General features: G+C 40.5%; 1 protein-coding gene across 2 annotated transcripts in view; it reads left to right on the top strand.

Moving 5' to 3' along the window:
• Nucleotides 1-14,465, top strand: part of ocrl (OCRL inositol polyphosphate-5-phosphatase) — a 181,982-nt gene extending 167,517 nt beyond the window's left edge. For both annotated transcript variants that reach the window (XM_068047560.1, XM_068047561.1), the window contains 2 exons: nt 182-293; nt 10,068-14,465. In XM_068047560.1, coding sequence (XP_067903661.1) covers nt 182-293; nt 10,068-10,189 — 234 coding nt within the window. In that variant the 3' untranslated portion in view covers nt 10,190-14,465. The remainder of the gene's footprint in view (nt 1-181; nt 294-10,067) is intronic.
• Nucleotides 14,466-18,304: the final 3,839 nt, after the last annotated feature.

Below are 18,304 nucleotides of genomic sequence, written 5' to 3'. Positions count from 1 at the left end.
CGTCGATTGCGTGCCCGCTGGTGGCTAGTCAGGCTTATCCATGACCGGCAGTTTCTCCCACGGCGGCTGCAAGTGAAGGTGTAGTTGCTGCTGGGGGCACATTGGATGTATTATATCAAGTTATCATGTTGATGACTTTAAGCATCTTTTATTCCATAAATGTTTCTTTCTTTTTCTCCAGTTGATAGGCCAACTGCCCCGCAGTCACAGAAATGTGTTTAGGTACTTGATGGCATTTCTGCGGGAATTATTGAAGCACAGTGAAGACAACAAGCTTGATGCTAAGATGTTAGGTAAGATAAGATGGAGCATATTTTACCTGTTAATAGCACAGGTCAAGTGTCATGGCAACTTTTCCTATATGCTCTAATAAAACTCATTTACCTGAAGATCCCAAGAACATCTTTCTCAACAACAGTATGGGAATTTGTACATCTGAGCAAGATTGCTGATGTATTGAATTGAGTTGATTACTCTGAGCTTTTACCACTGTTTTAACAAGACTGAAAATGATCATTTTTCGAGAGAAGATTTATGCAATCTCCCTTTCATGCATTATGCATTTCAACTACAGTATCTCTATTTTACATGTATAATAATTCATTCAAAACATCTGTTGTGCCAATTTGAGATACAGAACTTGGAAGACCTCCATTAGACCAGCTCTGTAACCAATGTTGCATTATTTATTTAAAACAAATTCTTCCCTAATCTACATAATATAGTATGGAAACTTGAGAGTTGATTTTAACTTTTGACAGTGATGGAAAGCAGGCAAAAATGGATCGACCACCTGTGATGCTGTCTGCCCAATTTTCCTTTTCATTATGGAAAAGAACATCATGCGAGGACTATAATGGGTGGCTGATGTATTATCACCTGTTTTCTGTCAACACCGGACATTAAAATTAACTCTTTGGTCTCCAGAATAATGCCTTGGACTGGAGGAGCCATTGTACTTTTAGAGCTATAGGTGAATCAGTTGCTGCTGTGGTGACACTCTTCTCTATAAAGAGATAAGGCTAAAGGTTCAAGCCCCACTCGAGGAATTGACCACGTAATCTTAGCCAACACTTCAGTGAAGTACTGAGGGAGTTCTACACTGTAAGATGCAACGGTAAACAGAGGTTCTATCTGCCTGTTTAGATGGATGCAGAAAAATTAAACAACACTTTTTTTTTGGCGGTTAGGGAGTACGCCCTATGTCCTGGCCAGCATTCATTGCTCAACAAACATCACCAAAACAGATTAGGTAGTACAAATTTCTTTCTGATTCAGCGGGCTGTCTCATTACTGAGCTTCTATACCTTATGATTGGGTATTCACCTTTATTCTCCATTATCTAGTCATTAATAGCATGACCTGAAATCGTAACAAAGAAAACCTCTCATTACGTGAACTGGATGCTGCAACCTTACGAATGTCACCACATGCATGCCTCCAGGTTTCAAAAACTGGTTTTGTGAATACTTCAGTGTGATGAAACCAAATATAAATCAACAAGCGGCGTTGGCGTCGTGGAATTGTCACTGGACTAGTAACCCAGGATATTGCTCTAGGACCATGGGCTTGAATCCCACCATGGCAGAAAGTGGAATTTGAATTTAGTTAATAAATCTGGCATTAAAAGATAGCCATGAAATCACAGTCGATTGTCATAACAATCCATCTTGTTCACTAATCTTCCTCCATTTGGAGGAAGTACTGAGGGTGACAAGGGCGCAGAATGTACTCTGGGTGGGGGACTTAAGTGTCCATCAACAAGAGTGACTTGGTAGCACCACTACTGACAGAGCTGGCCGAGTCCTAACGGACATAGCTGCTAGACTGGGTCTGCGTCAGAATGTGAGGGAACCAACGAGGGAAAAATCTACTCAACCTCATCCTCACCAATCTGCCTGCCGCAGATGCATCTGTCCATGACAGTATTGGTTGGAGTTGTTAGGGTTTCTTTTTTAATTCATTCATGGGATGTGGACATCGCTGGCTAGGCCAGCATTTATTGCCCATCCCTAATTGCCCTTGAGAAGGTGGTGGTGAGCTGCCTCCTTGAACGGCTGCAGTCCTTGTGAGGTAGGTACACTCACAGTGCTGTTAGGAAGGGAGTTCCAGGATTTGGACCCAGCGACAGTGAAGGAACGGCGATATAGTTCCGAGTCAGGATGTTGTGTGACTTGGAGGGGAACTTGCAGGTGGTGGTGTTCCCATGCGTTTGGAAGTTGCTGTCCAAGGAGCCTTGGTGCGTTGCTGCAGTGCATCTTGTAGATGGTACACACTGCTGCCACTGTGCATGGGTGGTGGAGAGAGTGAATGTTTGTGGATGGGGTGCCAATCAAATGGGCTGCTTTGTCCTGGATGGTGTCGAGCTTCTTGAGTGTTGTTGGAGCTGCACCCATCCAGGCAAGTGGAGAGTATTCCATCACACTCCTGACTTGTACTTGTAGACGGTGGACAGGCTTTGGGGAGTCAGGAGATGAGTTACCCTCCGCAGGATTCCTAGCCTCTGACCTGCTCTTGTAGCCACGATATTTATATGGCTACGCCAGTTCAGTTTCTGGTCAATGGTAGTTCTGTTAATAGATGATGGGGGCGGCGCAGTGGGGCGGCGCAGTGGTTAGCACCACAGCCTCACAGCTCCAGCGACCCAGGTTCAGTTCTGGGTACTGCCTGTGTGGAGTTTGCAAGTTCTGCCTGTGACCGCGTGGGTTTCCGCCGGGTGCTCCGGTTTCCTCCCACCGCCAAAGACTTGCAAGTTGATAGGTAAATTGGCCATTGTAAATTGCCCCTAGTGTAGGTAGGTGGTAGGGAATATGGGATTAATGTAGGATTAGTATAAATGGGTGGTTGATGGTCAGCACAGACTCGGTGGGCTGAAGGCCTGTTTCAGTGATGTATCTCTCTTTGACTCTATGATAAATACCCAGTAGTTCAAGGTAATGGGGTGAACAGGTGTTGGGTGTTAAATAGTTAATTGTATTCAAGTGTTTATCTATAAAGAAGAGCCAGCCAGCGCTGGTTGGTGTTTGGAGAGCAGAAGTAAGCTCTGTGACGGGCAATAAACAATCTACGCCAAAGCAGCCTAGTCTCAGTGTCTTCTTCACAAACAGGCTTAGAGATTTCTTTAACATTAGTAGCAGCGAATGTTTGCCTGAAAGTGAAGATAGGAGTCTAAGATTTGTTTTCAGACAGGAGATTAGAATTAGAGTTTTTTTGTGAGAAGCTGTATTTGGAGGGTTTTTTTGAAGAAAGATGACTGAAACCAAGTATAAGGTGTCAGGATATGATTTTCCACCGCTGTTTTGTGAAGCCGAACTTACAATCAATGGAAAAATGAAGTTGATATATGGACACGGGTTACGTCTTTACCTAAAAGGAAGCAAGGAAAGGCCCTTGCACTTTCACATCTTGCCAGAAGCAAGATCGGGGCAAAGTGTTCTCTGAGCTGGAGGCTCATCATTTGGACAGTGAGAAAGATTTGGACAAACTCATGAAATATATGGATAAAATTTATATGAAAGGTGACTTATTGAGTGCCTGTGAGGTGTGGTCAGACTTTGACAAATTTAGAAAAATGGCTGGTTCTTATATGGAAGAATATATTATGAAGTTTAGCCGACTATATGCAAGGTTGCAGCAATTCTGCTTGGAAATTCCTAGGTCAGTGTTTGCCTTCAAACTGTTGGATTGTGCTAGGATAGCGAACATGGATAGGCTTTTGGTATTAACTGTGTTAGATTCAATGAAAAATATACGCTGTTTGATCAGCTGTCTAACGCTCTAAAAGATCTTCTGGAAAGTATTCCTTTCCGGCCACTTTCATGGCGCAGATGGGCTCTTCAGCAGTGACACGAAAGGTGGAGGATACAATGCTAGCAGCATTTCAAGGCCGTTCAGGTATGGGGCCCAGACGTCCGTACGAAAGGAGAAACACACACAAAATGAATGAGGATAGAGACCCTTTTGGGAGCTATAACAGACAGCAGGATTTGGGCAATAATGGCAGAAGGATGAACCCCAGGAATAATCAAGGGGTGGTCAACAGATATTTCCGATGTGACTCAAAGTATCACTATGCGTTGCATTGTCCAAAAAGGAATAACAGGGTTTTTGAGATGACACATGATATGGAAGGTTCGGAAGGCGAGGGTGGTGCTACTGATCAATCAGAAGAAATTGATCTGGTCACGAGAAGCTTCAGTCAGGTAATGAGTGTCCTAGTCGCAGATTCGTTCAAATGCACAGTACTAGACAGTGGGTGTACGTCCACAGTATGTGGAGTGGACTGGTTAAGGTGTTACATGGGTCCTTTAAGTAAGGAAGACCGAAATAAGGTCAAAGGATATGACCGTTCTACCTGTTTCAGGTTTGGGGATGACAACACGTTGAAATCACTAAAAAGAGTGGTAATTCCATGTAAAATAGTAGGGGTAAACCATTTTATTAGTACAGATGTAGTATCCAGTGATATACCTTTGCTGTTGAGCAGCATGCAATAGACAGAGCTAAGCAATCCCACAGCCAACGGATCAGATCTAAGCTCTGCAGTCCTGCCACATCCAGTCATGAATGTTGGACAATTAAGCAACTAACTGGAGGAGGTGGCTGCACAAATATCCCCATCCTCAGTGATGGGGGAGTCCAGCACGTCAGTGCAAAAGATGAGGCTGAAGCATTTGCAACAATCTTCAGCCAGAAGTGTCGAGTGGATGATCCATCTCAGCCCCCTCCTCAAGTTCCCAGCGACACAGATGCCAGTCTTCAGCCAATTCGATTCACTCCGCATGTTATCAAGAAATGATGGAAGGTACTGGATACTGCAAATGCTATGGGCCCTTACAACATTTCAGCAGTAGTACTGAAGACCTATGCTCCAGAACTTGCTGCGTCCCTAGCCAAGCTGTGCCACTACAGCTACATCATTGGCATCTATCTGGCAATGTGGAAAATTGCCCAGGTATGTCCTGTACACAAAAAGCAGGACAAATCCAACCCAGCTAATTACCGCCCCATCGGTTTATTCTCGATCATCAGTAAAGTGATGAAAGGTGTCGTCGACAGTGCTATCAAGCGGCACTTGCATAGCAATAACCTGCTCAGTGACACTCAGTTTGGCAGGACCACTCAGCTCCTGACCTCATTACAGCCTTCGTTCAAATATGGACAAAAGAGCTGAATTCAAGAGGTGAGGTGAGAGTGACTGCCCTTGACATCAAGGCAGCATTTGACCGAGTATGGCATCAAGGAGCCCTAGCAAAACTGGAGTCAGTGGGAATCGGGGGAACACTCCACTGGTTGAAATCATACCTAGCACAAAGGAAGATGGTTGTGGTTGTTGGAGGTCAATCATCTGTGCAGGAGTACATCACTACAGGAGTTCCTCAGGGTAGTGTCCTAGGCCCAACCATCTTCAGCTGCTTCATCAATGACCTTCCTTCAATCATAAGGTCGGAAGTGGGGATGTTCGCTGATGATTGCACAATGTTCACCATTCGCAGCGACTCAGATACTGAAGCACTGTGTAGAAATGCAACAAGACCTGGACAATATCCAGGCTTGGGCTGATGTGTGGCACGAATGTTACTTGCCACTTAAGTGCCAGGCAATGACCATCTCCAACAAGAGCGAATCTACCATCTCCCCTTGACATTCAGTGGCATTATGGTTGCTGAATCCCCCACTATAAACATCCTGGGGGTTACCATTGACCAGAAACTTGAACTGCAGTGGTCATATAAATATCGTGGCTACAAGAGCAGGTCAGACGCTAGGAATCCTGCGGCGAGTAACTCGCCTCCTGACTCCCCAGAGCCTGTCCACCGTCTGCAAGGCACAAGTCAGGAGTGTGATAGAATACTCTCCACTTGCCTCGATGCATGCAGCTCCAACAACACTCAAGAAGCGCGACAACATCCAGGGAAAAGCAGCCCACTTGATTGGCACTCCATCCACAAACATTCACACTCTCCACCACCGGCGCACAGTGGCAGCAGTGTACAACATCTACAAGAGGCACTGCAGCAACACACCAAGGCTCCTTGGACAGCACCTTCCAAACGTGCGACCTCTCCCGCCTAGAAGGGCAAGGGCAGCAAATGCATGGGTACACCACCACCTGCAAGTTCTCCTCCAAGCCACCCACAATCCTGACTTGGAATTACATTGCTGTTTCTTCGCTGTCACAAGGTTAAAATCCTAGAACTCCCTTTCTGACAGCACTGTGGGTGTACCTACCCCACAAGGACTGCAGCGGTTCAAGACGGCATCTCACCACCACCTTCTCATGGGCAATTAGGGATGGGCAATAACTGCTGGTCTGGCCAGCGATGCGCACATCCCCATAAACAAATTTTTAAAATGCTGATTTATTTTCATTTCATATATGTAAATGAGCAAAGTAATGATTACAGTCAATTACAAATTATTTTCTGTTCTAAAAAATAACACATACTACACTGTCTCTGTTAGTGTGCTAAAGAGAGTTTTTCTGATCAGTCTTTCTCAGTCTAGTCAGCGCTGTACATAATGACAGAACTTTCTCTTTCTAAGTCTCGCTTCTTTACCAGATCTCAGATTATCCCAGGCACTGTTCTCTTTTTCTCAGCTGAGCAAGCTTGATTTTTGATCCTCCCACAGCTCTCCATGTCCCAAGAATTGACCAGTTGAACTGCCATTCAAACTAGCCACTGACCACCTAAGAGTGGGTTCCAGCCAGAAAAGTCCATGCTGAGTACATTTAGAAGCAGCTCCTTTCAGCATAACATAATTGCTTACTTGAAGTGTGGTAAAGATTCATGCATTGTCACAAACTGTTAAGACATGAAAAACTTGAATTGTAGCACTGTTGTAATGTAGGAAATACGGCAGCCAGTTTGTGCACAGCAAGCTCCCACGCCCAGCAAGGTGATAATGACCAGACAATCTGTTTTTTAGTGATGATTCAGGGATAAATATTGGCCAGGACACCTGGGATAACTCCCTGCTGTTCTTGGAAATAGTCCCTTTAAATCGTTTACATCCACCTGAAACAGCAGGCAGGGTTTCGATTTAACGTCTCATCCAAAAGACAGCACCTCCAACAGTGCAGCACTCCCTCAGTACTTCACTGGAGTGTCAGCCTAGATCCTTGTGCTCAGGTCTCTGAAGTAGGACTTGAACGCATAGTCTTTTAACTCAGAGGTGAGAGTGCTGTCCACTGAGCCATGGCTGACTCATGTTAACTTCATCCTAGGGTCCTAAAAGAATTGGCTAGTGAGACAGTTGATGCGTTGGTTTTAATTTTCCAAAATTCCCTAGATTCGGGAAGGTTCCATTAGATTGGAAAATAGTGAATGTAACTTTTATTCAAAAAGGAGGGAGACAGAAAGCAGGAAACTACAGGCCAGTTAGCTTAACATAGGGAAAATTTTAGGAGCTATTAAAGAAGTTATAGCAGGGCACTTAGAAAAATTCACGGTAATCAGGCAGGGTCAGCATAGTTTTGTGAAAGGGAAATCATGTTTAACCAATTTATTGCACTTCTTTGAAGAAGTAACGTGCTATGGATAAAGGGGAACTGGTGGACGTACTGTACTTCGATTTCCAGAAGGCATTTGATAAGTTACCACATCAAAGGCTATTGCAGAAAGTAAAAGTTCATGGTTTAGTGGGTAACATATTGGCATGGATAGAAGATTGGCTAGCTAACAGGAAACAGAGTAGGCATAAATGGGTCACTTTCTGGTTGGCAAGATTTAACGAGTGGTGTGCCATCAGGATCAGTGCTAATGCTCAACATTTTACAATTTATATAAATGACTTGGATGAAGGGCCCGAAAGTATGGTTGCTAAATTTGCTGATGGCCCAAAGATAGGTAGGAAAGTAAGTTGTGAAGAGGACATGAGGCTACAAAGGGATATAGATAGGTTAAGTGAATGGGCAAAGATCTGGCAAATGGAGTATAATGTGAGAAAATGTGAAATTGTCCATTTTGGCAGGAAGAATTTTTTAAAAAGCATATTATCTAAATGATGAGAGATTGCAGAGTTCTGAGATTTAGAGAGATCTGCGTGACCTAGTGTATGAATCGCAAAATGTTAGTAGACAGGTTCAGCAAGTAATTGGGAAAGCTAATAGAATGTTATCGTTTATTGCGAGGGAAATTGAATACAGAAGTAGGGAGGTTATACTTCAGTTATACAGGGCATCGGTGAGACCACATCTGGACTACTGTGTACAGTATTGGTCTCCTTCTTTAAGGAAGGATGTAAATGCATCAGAAGCAATTCAGAGAAGGTTTACTAAACTAAAACCTGGAATGGGTGGGTTGTCTTATGAGGAAAGGTTGAACTTGTTAGGCCTATATCCGCTGGAATTCGGGAGAATAAGAGGCGACTTGATTGAAGCATATAAGATCCTGAGGGGTCTTGACGGTGGATGTGGAGAGGATGTTTCCCTTTGTGGGAGAATTTAGAACTAGGCTTCACTATTTAAAAATAAGGAGTTGCCCATTTAAGACAGAGATGAGATTTTTTTTCTGTGAGGGTTGTGTGTCTTTGGAACTCTCTTCCTCAAAAGGCTGTGGAAGCAAAGTCCTTGAACATTTTTAAGGAAAAGGTAGATAGATTCTTGATAAACAATGGGGTGAAAGGTTATTGGGGTAGGCAGGAATGTGGAGTTGAAGTTACAGTCAGATCAGCCATGAACTTATCGAATGGTGGAGCAGGCTCGAGGGGCCTATTCCTACTCCTTGTTCGTATTTTAAGCAATATTACTTTTGAGAACTCATGAAAACATCCAATCCCTTTATTGTTTGAGTGTTTTCAGCTTTGTTTCTCTGTCAAGTGAATAAAGGGTACTGTATGTTTGGGGAATTAAACCTCATCATCTTCAGTCTGACTTTATAGCAAAGTTTAAACCAAAGATCCTTTCTGGGGCAAATAGTCAAATTTTCAAAAAATAATTGGTTGGCTATGTCGTTGCTATTTGTGTGACCTAGCTGTGCACACATTTGTTGCCGTATTTATCGACAAAACCATGATGACTGAGCCTGAAGACTAATTTGTTGGCTGTGAATTATCTTGGGACATCTGAGGACATGAAAGATGTTATATAAATGCTCTTTAATTTGCTCTTAAGACAATTAGATTCACTTAAGAAGAAAATGCTGGAAGTGCTCAGCAGGTCAGGCAGCATCTTTGGCGAGAGAAACAGTTAATGTTTCAGCTCAATGACCTTGCATCAGAATGTTTTATTGAACCTGAAATGTTAATTGTTTCTCCACAGATGCTGCCTGACCTGAGTGTTTCCAGCATTTTCTCTCTGATTTCCAGCATCCACACTATTTTACTTTCGTTATTAGTGGTTTTACTTAATATTTTTCTGTATGTTTATATTGTGTTCATAAAGCGATTATGAGGACATCGCCATCTCCATCCCTCTTCCTCATAGACACTGTATCAAAGTTCACACATGAAGAATGACCACTTAGAGCATTGTTAGCATCTGTGGCACCAAATCCCAGCAAGGATCATTACTTTTGGAAAACAGGAGCGAAAATTCAAGCCAATGAAAGAAAGCCATATAAATCCACTGGTCTTTTCTGTTTTCAATCTGATTGTTTTAACTGACTGTTTCTTCAGTGAATTGGTGCTAACTGGAGGACAGAAACTGCTGGATGAGGAGGAGTTGATTATGTAGGTTGGGAGCACTCGAAGACAATGGTAGCCATTTATTCTGATGCACAGAATAAAACAGGCTTCCCCTGCCTGTTTTATCCTTAGAGCTCCAAATTGATTCAAATCTCTACAGCTGATCGAAGTCTAAACTAAGTGAGAATTTAAAAGATTGTCAAGTTTGAATTATGTCTGATTCGCCCAAATATATTTATGGAATGGATTCACTTTTCTGCAAATCTAATGGCAAGTGATCTGAGATGCAAGTCTCATTATTAGTTTAACTTCTGTAAGTCAGTTAGTGTACATGTGTTTGAAGACCAATATTTTTAGGTACATAAAGCAAATAAACATGGTTGAAGGAATTGGAATTTCACTTCAGGCATATTTTATAATTGTTTTCTTGTAATCCACAGCTACCCTCTTTGCAAGTCTCCTTTTGAGGCCACCACCAAACTTAGTTGGGCGGCAAACCCAGACCGATCGACAACGTGCTGTGGATTTCATCTATGGCTTTCTGATTGAAGACGATGACTAGATGTCATGCATACTTCTGATAACCTCTTCACTGCACTGTGACCCTAGCTGAAAATGTTATGTTAAACTGGTGATTGAATGATACAGGTGATGAGACCTATTTTTCAGTGCATTTCAGTATTGTTCTGAGTGAATGAAGGTAGCTTTTAATTCTTTCTCACCAAGTAGCTTAGAATGCTTGTCACATAGTGACGCAGCATAACCATACACATTTCCAGCAATTGCAGAAGCTCTTGTACAATCTGAATTTTTATTACCAATTATTGTATGAAATTTTCCCAGCATTGCATCTAAAGTCTGTGGTTGCTACCAGGTTAATGCAAGTTAGAGTGGGAATCTTGTATGTATTTGAAGGTGACTGGAAGACAGCACTGAGCAAGGGAAGCTGCATTAGATTAAACAAGGAATATACCAGTAATCACAGAATATAAGCCCATGATGTGCCTCTTGCAACCCTCCACCATTGAAAGACAATACTTAATCATAATTCTAACAAGTGAATAGAAAATAGTTTAAAAAGCAGTAAATGAGCAGGAGCAGTAACTTATTCCTCTTGAGTGTTAATGATTCAAGTCCCACAATTTTGTTGGGACTTGCGTCTACCCGATACAATTGAGTTTCATTATGTCCTGGCTAGACAGTGGGGTAGAGTACCTTGCTAAGAGATTGTTCTGTTTTGGAAAGCTATTGGTCTAAATTTCCAAGTAAAGAAGACTATATGGAGACAGTGGACTACATTGGAGGAAGGGGAAAAGAATGGGTTGACTTTTAGAGATACAAATTTAATAATATACATCACAAAGCACAAAATTAATGGTTTTCTGAAATATGGCTAATCATAAAGTTTTATAAAATTGCCGAAATTCTAGATGCTCTTAAACATAAATCAACTTCCAAATATGCAATCTGCCTACAGAGTTCATGCAAATGATACTGTACATGTGTTTTTCAAAATTCTATTCAAGAAAGTGATACAGCAAGGTTTATTTGTTTTTGCATATTTATTGAAAATTCAATTTGTGTTGTACAAATAGCATATGTTTCACCTGAGAGATAATAATGCAGCTGTGTGTACTAGTCTCTGCGTGAAATATAAGTCATGCAAGAGGAAAAGAACAGTAGTGCCAATGCTTTATTCAGTTCCAAACCTGTTGTAGACCACAGGACACCAAATCCATTGGATTGTGAATTCAAATCTAATTCAGCCTGATTGGCTAAGTTTTGCCTATTTTCAGCTGGAGTGCTTCAGCTTACCTTTCAGAAACACATTTCCTGTTTGTCAATCAGAATAACATTGCAATGCCATAGACAAAGCCTGCCCTTCAGAGAAAAATTGTTGTATGAATGCTACTTAGTTTTTATTCAACTAGGACAGTTTAGGTTGAATCCATGTATCATTTGATCACCATTAAAAGGCCATGTGATAATCAGTTTAGGCTGATGTATTGTTGCCAGATCCCAGCCATGGGGAGATGTGTGTGTGTGTACATATATTTAAAAATCTATGGCAGTGTCCTTAAAGAAGAATTTGTGTGTAGCCTAGAGTACTTTCAGTATAATGTATACTCCTAGGTAGAGTGCAAAAATCATTTTTCAAAAACAACAATGTCCCACTTCATATGAGATGTTTGTAAATGTCTACAGAGACATCTTGTAATGGATCTCCACATTCAGTAAGGAACCACTCAGCTGAGAATATCAACACTACAAACCTTTGAGTTGGATTTCAATTGTTTGATGTTTTCCCCTCTAAACTCATAACTTAGATGAGGTGAATAGTATAATGAATAATATATATTTGTACAATTAACTTTAATTTTAATACAATTTGGCTTGAATCTAAGAAGTTGAAAGATACAAATCAGTTAATTAATCCAAATTACACACCAGTTGAAATGAAATATAATCAAGCAGCTCAATTTCCGAATTCACTGTACCAAGAAAAGCAGCAGCAGTTGTGTGAAACTTTGGGCTGATATTTTTGCCAGCCAGTGCTCGTCATGGTAAATTGAGACAATTGGTATCCATTGAAACCGGGAACAAAATGAAAGTCCTTTAAATTCCTGTCCTTGAGTATATTGAATTATTGAAATGCCTTCATCTGTTGTTTAAAGGTTTTATCTTCATGTTTTTATCACTGTGGTGCCAGGTGTAACTCAACAGACTTGATAAACTTGATAAAAGATGGACTTAATCCAAAAGACCAGGTACAGGAAGTGTTTGATATCATTGGTGTAGAGGACAGGTAATTAGATACCAAACTGTGATTCACAATTGCTGTGTAATACACTACAATGTATATTTCAGTCTCTGGGTTATTTCATTATCTTAGCTAAATTTTCTAATTAAAATCAGTTTAAATCTGTATCCAAATAGCATTTGTCATTTATTTAAAAATATGTAGTAATGGTTTCTGTTATTTGGGCCTTTTGAGTTATCAGATAAGTCCCTTTTGATAATTGGCATCTTTAAGTTCCTAAGGTATCAGAAATTGTGATTCAGGAGGTATATTCCTGTATTACACTGCAACTATTATAAATATTTGCTGTCTAGAAGAAGTCTTTGTGTGATTTTTGCAGTAGTATAGGTCAGGTCATCCTCTCTTACGTTACTTATATAAACAGTTAATTTAGCAAATGGCCGTAAGGTACTGCCAATTCCAATAATGTCATTTTGTTTTAAAACGGGACACAAAGTAATGTGCAGTAATAATATTATACCCTGACACATCTAAAATACATGCTGTTAAGTCTTTTTTGGGGAGAATTGGATTGTTAAACTGCTACGGTATTCTCTGATATTACAGCTGCTGCAATGTTTCTGCTTGTTAAATGTATTGCTACACATAGCCCTGACCCATTCTTCATACTGTCTGCTTTGAGTAACAAAAAAGGGCTTGTGTTCAATTCTGATATTCAATACAGGGAAAATCATTGAAATTATGCTGATTTTTTTTTTAATTGCTCTGTATTTAAGATCAGATTTTTAAAACTACATGTTAAAGTTTAAATTATTTATTCATACTAGTGACCCATCTGGCAGTAATAGTGTTTTGATGCAGTACTTTAACTGTGTATACTTTCCCTAATACTGTACTCAGCACTTTCAGTACCAGTGGGTGACAACTCCATTGTCTTAGTGTATCATAGTACTGTTTATTGCATTGTATGTGTAGATATATTAGTTTTCCTTTATATAGGCTATAAATATGGAGCTGCCTTAAAATACATTTATCAGTTGAAAGTAAAACATGCAATCTTACAAACTATATGAATTGCATATTACAATGTCAAGTTTAGAATTTGGTAACTCCTGTCACATAGATAAGGTAATCTCAGCTGTTGATTAAAACACAGCAATAATTACTCTCTAGAGAGACTAGGACTTCCTACAAATTAATCCCTTAGATGTACTAAAGCTTCATTTTTAAATTATGTTTTATAACCATGCAGATAATTTTGTGCTTTGGGTTTAAGAAGCAGCCTTTTACAGAGATCTCTCTTGACTCATTCTTAAGGTGTCTGGACTGTCTATAAAATAGATGTTGTCTGTCTACTCAGGATAAAGGGCTGGGTAAGATAGCTGAATTATCATCTGTGGGTGGAAGTGGCAGTGTGTTTTGAACTTGACATCTTTATTCATTGTCCAAAAATCTAATGGCAACAACAGACAAACTTTTATTTTTAAGATTTGAATTATGCATTGTTTATTGTATCTGGCATGGTATATGCAGAGAATTTCCCTCATCCTACGACACAGCAATTTGTTGAAAATAAAATCATTACTTCAGCTACCTTTTGGGGTAGCATTTGGTCAGCTTGGCAGTAGCCTCTAATTGTGGGAGCAGATTGCTTTTGTCATGTTTTCTCCTCAATAAGTTAAAACTACAGTTCTTTCTGCTCATCTAGAATTGTACCTATGCCATTGAAAGGGCATGCTAAATGGCCAAATCACATGCCTATGCCAAATGTCCTCTTTTTGGCACTAAAATGCATTGTACCACCCTGCCGGATCATCTTTCTCCATTTTCCCTTCCCTGTTGCAGAGAGACACTGCACTCTCTGCTCAGCTTAGATCTGAGCAGGGTGGAGGACCAATCTACACACTTGGCACTGAACTTTACAGCTTTAATGCTGAACAGCACTGTACAGGCAGGCTTCAGTACTTTGTTATAAATTGTTGTTTAGGGCACTGTTCAAACTGTCTTTTATTGTAAGTGAAATAAGTCCTAGTTGTTCGTCAATTGCATGATATTTAATAAATTCTACTGTTTCAAATTTGTTTTAAAAGTTTACTGAAATATGTTGTATGTAGTTCCACTGTATCTCACTGAACTGCTTCCATTTGGTGTTTAGTCACTTATCCATGATATGGTAACTTCCTTTACTGCATGCATCATTCAATTTTTTTCATAGTACGAAATCATCTTGCAGTGAATGCACTCTGAGTAAAAAGTAGATTTATAAATAAGGTATGGGATAGGGTGTGAGGTAGATGTCACTTTTGTTGACCTGAGCTTATGCGAACAATGACACCTCCACTAAATTCATCTTACTAAATTGTGAAGTAAACTTTACCATTTAATTATGGAGGGAGGGAAAGAGTTGATTTTAAGAATATTCTCTCTTATTTCATGCCATTCAAAGTCATAAACAAGTAAAGAAAATCAGCTTTCAGGATAATATTTTCACCAAAGATATTGTCAAATAAAAAAAAAACAGGGTGGAGACTAAAATTGGGTTGTGTAGCACCTGTTTTTAGATACTACCCGGCCACCTAATACTCAAAAATGGGGGTCCACGTTAGAGGTGCGCAGCACATCGTCTTGGTAAAGAATGTGCACGAGCAAACTCCAAAGGCAACATGCAGAGCAGGCAGCTTATGCAAATCAGTGTGTGTTAACATCAGTGCTGCCATTTTCAAACAGCGCACTCTGGCCAATGCTCTATCTTAACCTCGCACAGCTGAACACAATGTTAAACGGAATGAAGGAACCCCACCAGCACTATTTAAAAGAATCATGAACTACTTTGGTTAGCTGCTGTATTATTTCTTTTGGGTGCTGCTGCCATTGTACTTGTTTTTGGAGCTTTCCTATGTTTGACTAAAGTTTAAATACCCTATAGGGAGTGGTCTGGCTGGTGCTTAAAGTACTTTTCTGGTCATTTAAAATCTTGTGCAGAAATAAGTTGCTTCTCAACATGGGTGACCTGGAAGACCATCCTCTCGAAATTAAACATGACTGGGAGAATGAAGAGAGGCCATGCAGCACAGGACAAGCTGCCAGAGAGGGGTGAAGGACGCTCAGCAGGAAGTCATATCTGCAGAGAGTCTTGAGGTTCTTACGACCTACGTGAGACTGTTGATAAAATACGAGATATGAATCCCCCAGACCAATTTAAAGAATTACATGACAAGATTTCACGTTTTTAAGACTTTTATTACAACTAAACTAAAAGAAATCCCCATTAACTAAATAGTACTTTATAAATAGCAAATACCCCAAATTACAACGGTATTTTCTTTACTTATTAAAACACTTGAAAGCCTCACTCACTTATAAGTTACACAGTCCTCCTTGACATGGTAGAATCTTTGTGGTTGAAAATCCCAAACTCCACCCAGTTTCTCTCTCCCTTGAGGCTGCCACTGCTGGTTGTCTTCCTTTCTTACAGCCTGTCTGCCTTCAGAAAATCTGTTTAAATGTATCTGAAATTACAAGTCAATAGCCTATTGTCCTTTTCCAATATGCAAAGTCCACAAGTCTGGCTTCAGCAGCGTCACCTGGGCTTTTTATTGTTTCCAGGTATTAGCAGCTGCCGTGCACATTTGCATCCTCAGAATCGCTGGCTCCTTGTTTGCGATCCAAAAGTCTGGGAGGGTGAAACCCGTTGTTCTTCAGGTGCTATACTCCTGCAGTCTCTGCTTTTTAAAAAAGTCTTTGATCTGTGTTCTCTGTTGTCCTGGTAACCAAAATTTGTCTCGTCTTTAAGCACAGCTATTGTGAGATCATCTGACTTCATCTTAAACTTTTAAAAATCACAGTTTTTAAAACATCATGTTACAAAATCAGCATTATAACAGGTAGCAATTCACTTTCCTCAGCTTCAACGAGGAGCAATGCATGGAACGTCTTCAGTTCACAAAAGAGATCATGGCTGAAATCTGCCAACTGCTGCAACCACAGCTGCTATCTCAAAGGAGGGCAAGGACTGCATTGCCTGTAGCTGTCAAGCTGGCCATGGCTCTTAACTTTTATGCGTCTGGCTCCTTCCAAGCTGCCACAAGATTGAAAGTAATTTTTAAAGACAAATAATCCGAAGTTCATAAACAGTTCCTAGTTGGCCATACTGAATGAAATAACTCTTACTGGGACAGACCATATCCCAGTAATGCCTCATGTGGAATATATTATCTTGGTGTAGTGTTAAAAACCCTTTTTACTGAAACCTGGAGCAGTTCAAAGTTATGGTTTTCCTTTGACATTAAATTCTACTCTGTAGGGTCTGTAACTAATGGCCCACAATGGGGCGGCGCAGTGGTTAGCGGCGCAGTGGTTAGCACCGCAGCCTCACAGCTCCAGCGACCCGGGTTCAATTCTGGGTACTGTCTGTGCGGAGTTTGCAAGTTCTCCCTGTGTCTGCGTGGGTTTCCTCCGGGTGCTACGGTTTCCTCCCACATGCCAAAGACTTGCTGGTTGATAGGTAAATTGGCCATTATAAATTGCCCATAGTATAGGGACAGGTGGGGATGTGGTAGGAATATGGGGTTAGTGTAGGATTTGTATAAATGGGTGGTTGATGGTCGGCACAGAGTCGGTGGGCCGAAGGGCCTGTTTCAGTGCTGTATCTCTAAATAAAAAAAAAAACCTAAATGTTAATTGCTTCTATTGGTATCTTGTCATACAGAATCAAAAAAGGACATTAAAATTACTAATGTAATTTTAAAGAGAGGGGCAAAAGAAAAAGATGAACACATCTGATTTAGTATTTCTTCCTAATCAATTATGTGTAGAACTAGTGATACCCCAATATCTCTGCACAAAAGTCTTGAAAATGTCTGTACTTACTGTGTGAAGTGCTATTTCCTGCTTAAGTACTGGAATTCTGCATCAAACAATTGTGGAAGCAGTGAAAATGCTTGACCTGATACTTAAACAGTTAGTTGGCTTTTTTTGTGTTTTGCAAAGATTTTTTTTTGTCATTCCTGAGGGAAATTAGTATGTTGTATGTAATCTTTCAAACTTATACCTATAAAGTTTGAAACTAGACAACCTGGAACTGGTTTATATAAAAGTTTTTGTGTTTAACCAGAATTTTGATTAAGAATGATGCATTAATTGTACATTTGGACCAAATGTGTTCTGAAGGCATCAACTATGTTTTTCAATAACTAAGTGGTTCTGACCATAATGTTATAATCCAGTCTCTTCATACTAAGCTGTGGAGCTCTTTGTTCTACTGATGTAGGTAATGTACAAATTTTAAAACACAAAATGGCTTAATGCCTTCTCTTAAACCTTGCATTATGGGTGTTGGCGTTTCATTGTAGTTCCTTAATGAAACATCCACAAGGATATCCAACTGCAATCACTGTAGTTCATTACATTTTGATTCTTTAGAAATGGAAGTATGCAGAGGGTGTGTAATAGTGTCAGGATTTTAGTATGTGTTTATGAACAATAGGCTGTCCTAGACTGCTACATCTGCAAGAAATGTGTCTGCCTCAAGCCACTCTGGCTTAGAGACATTGAGCTGGAGTCGAAGGTGGAAACACTCCGACATACAAGGGAGAAGGAATTAGTGGATAATTTACACCAGACTACAGTCACGTACGAGAGGAAAGCACAGATACAGGCGATAAATGCTGGCCTGGCCAGTGTCGCCCACATCCTATGAATGAATTTTTTTTAAAAAGGAAGGGGGAGGTGTGATTGTCTGCCTACTAAGGGGAATGTCAGAGAGATAGTGAAGGAGGTTCAGGCGACATTGCTCCTGTCCAACAGGTACAAATCACTCTAACTGTGAGAATAAAGGGAAAGAATGCCTAGTAAGGCACTGGAGTAGGATGCTTTCCAAAGGGAAGAGATGCAGCTATACTCAAGAAGCTTGACACC

The sequence above is a fragment of the Heterodontus francisci genome, chromosome 15, assembly GCF_036365525.1.
Source record: "Heterodontus francisci isolate sHetFra1 chromosome 15, sHetFra1.hap1, whole genome shotgun sequence".
Taxonomy (NCBI): Eukaryota; Metazoa; Chordata; class Chondrichthyes; order Heterodontiformes; family Heterodontidae; genus Heterodontus; species Heterodontus francisci.
The sequence above is the reverse complement of the archived record's forward strand: the minus strand, read 5'-3'. Positions and strand labels throughout refer to the sequence as shown.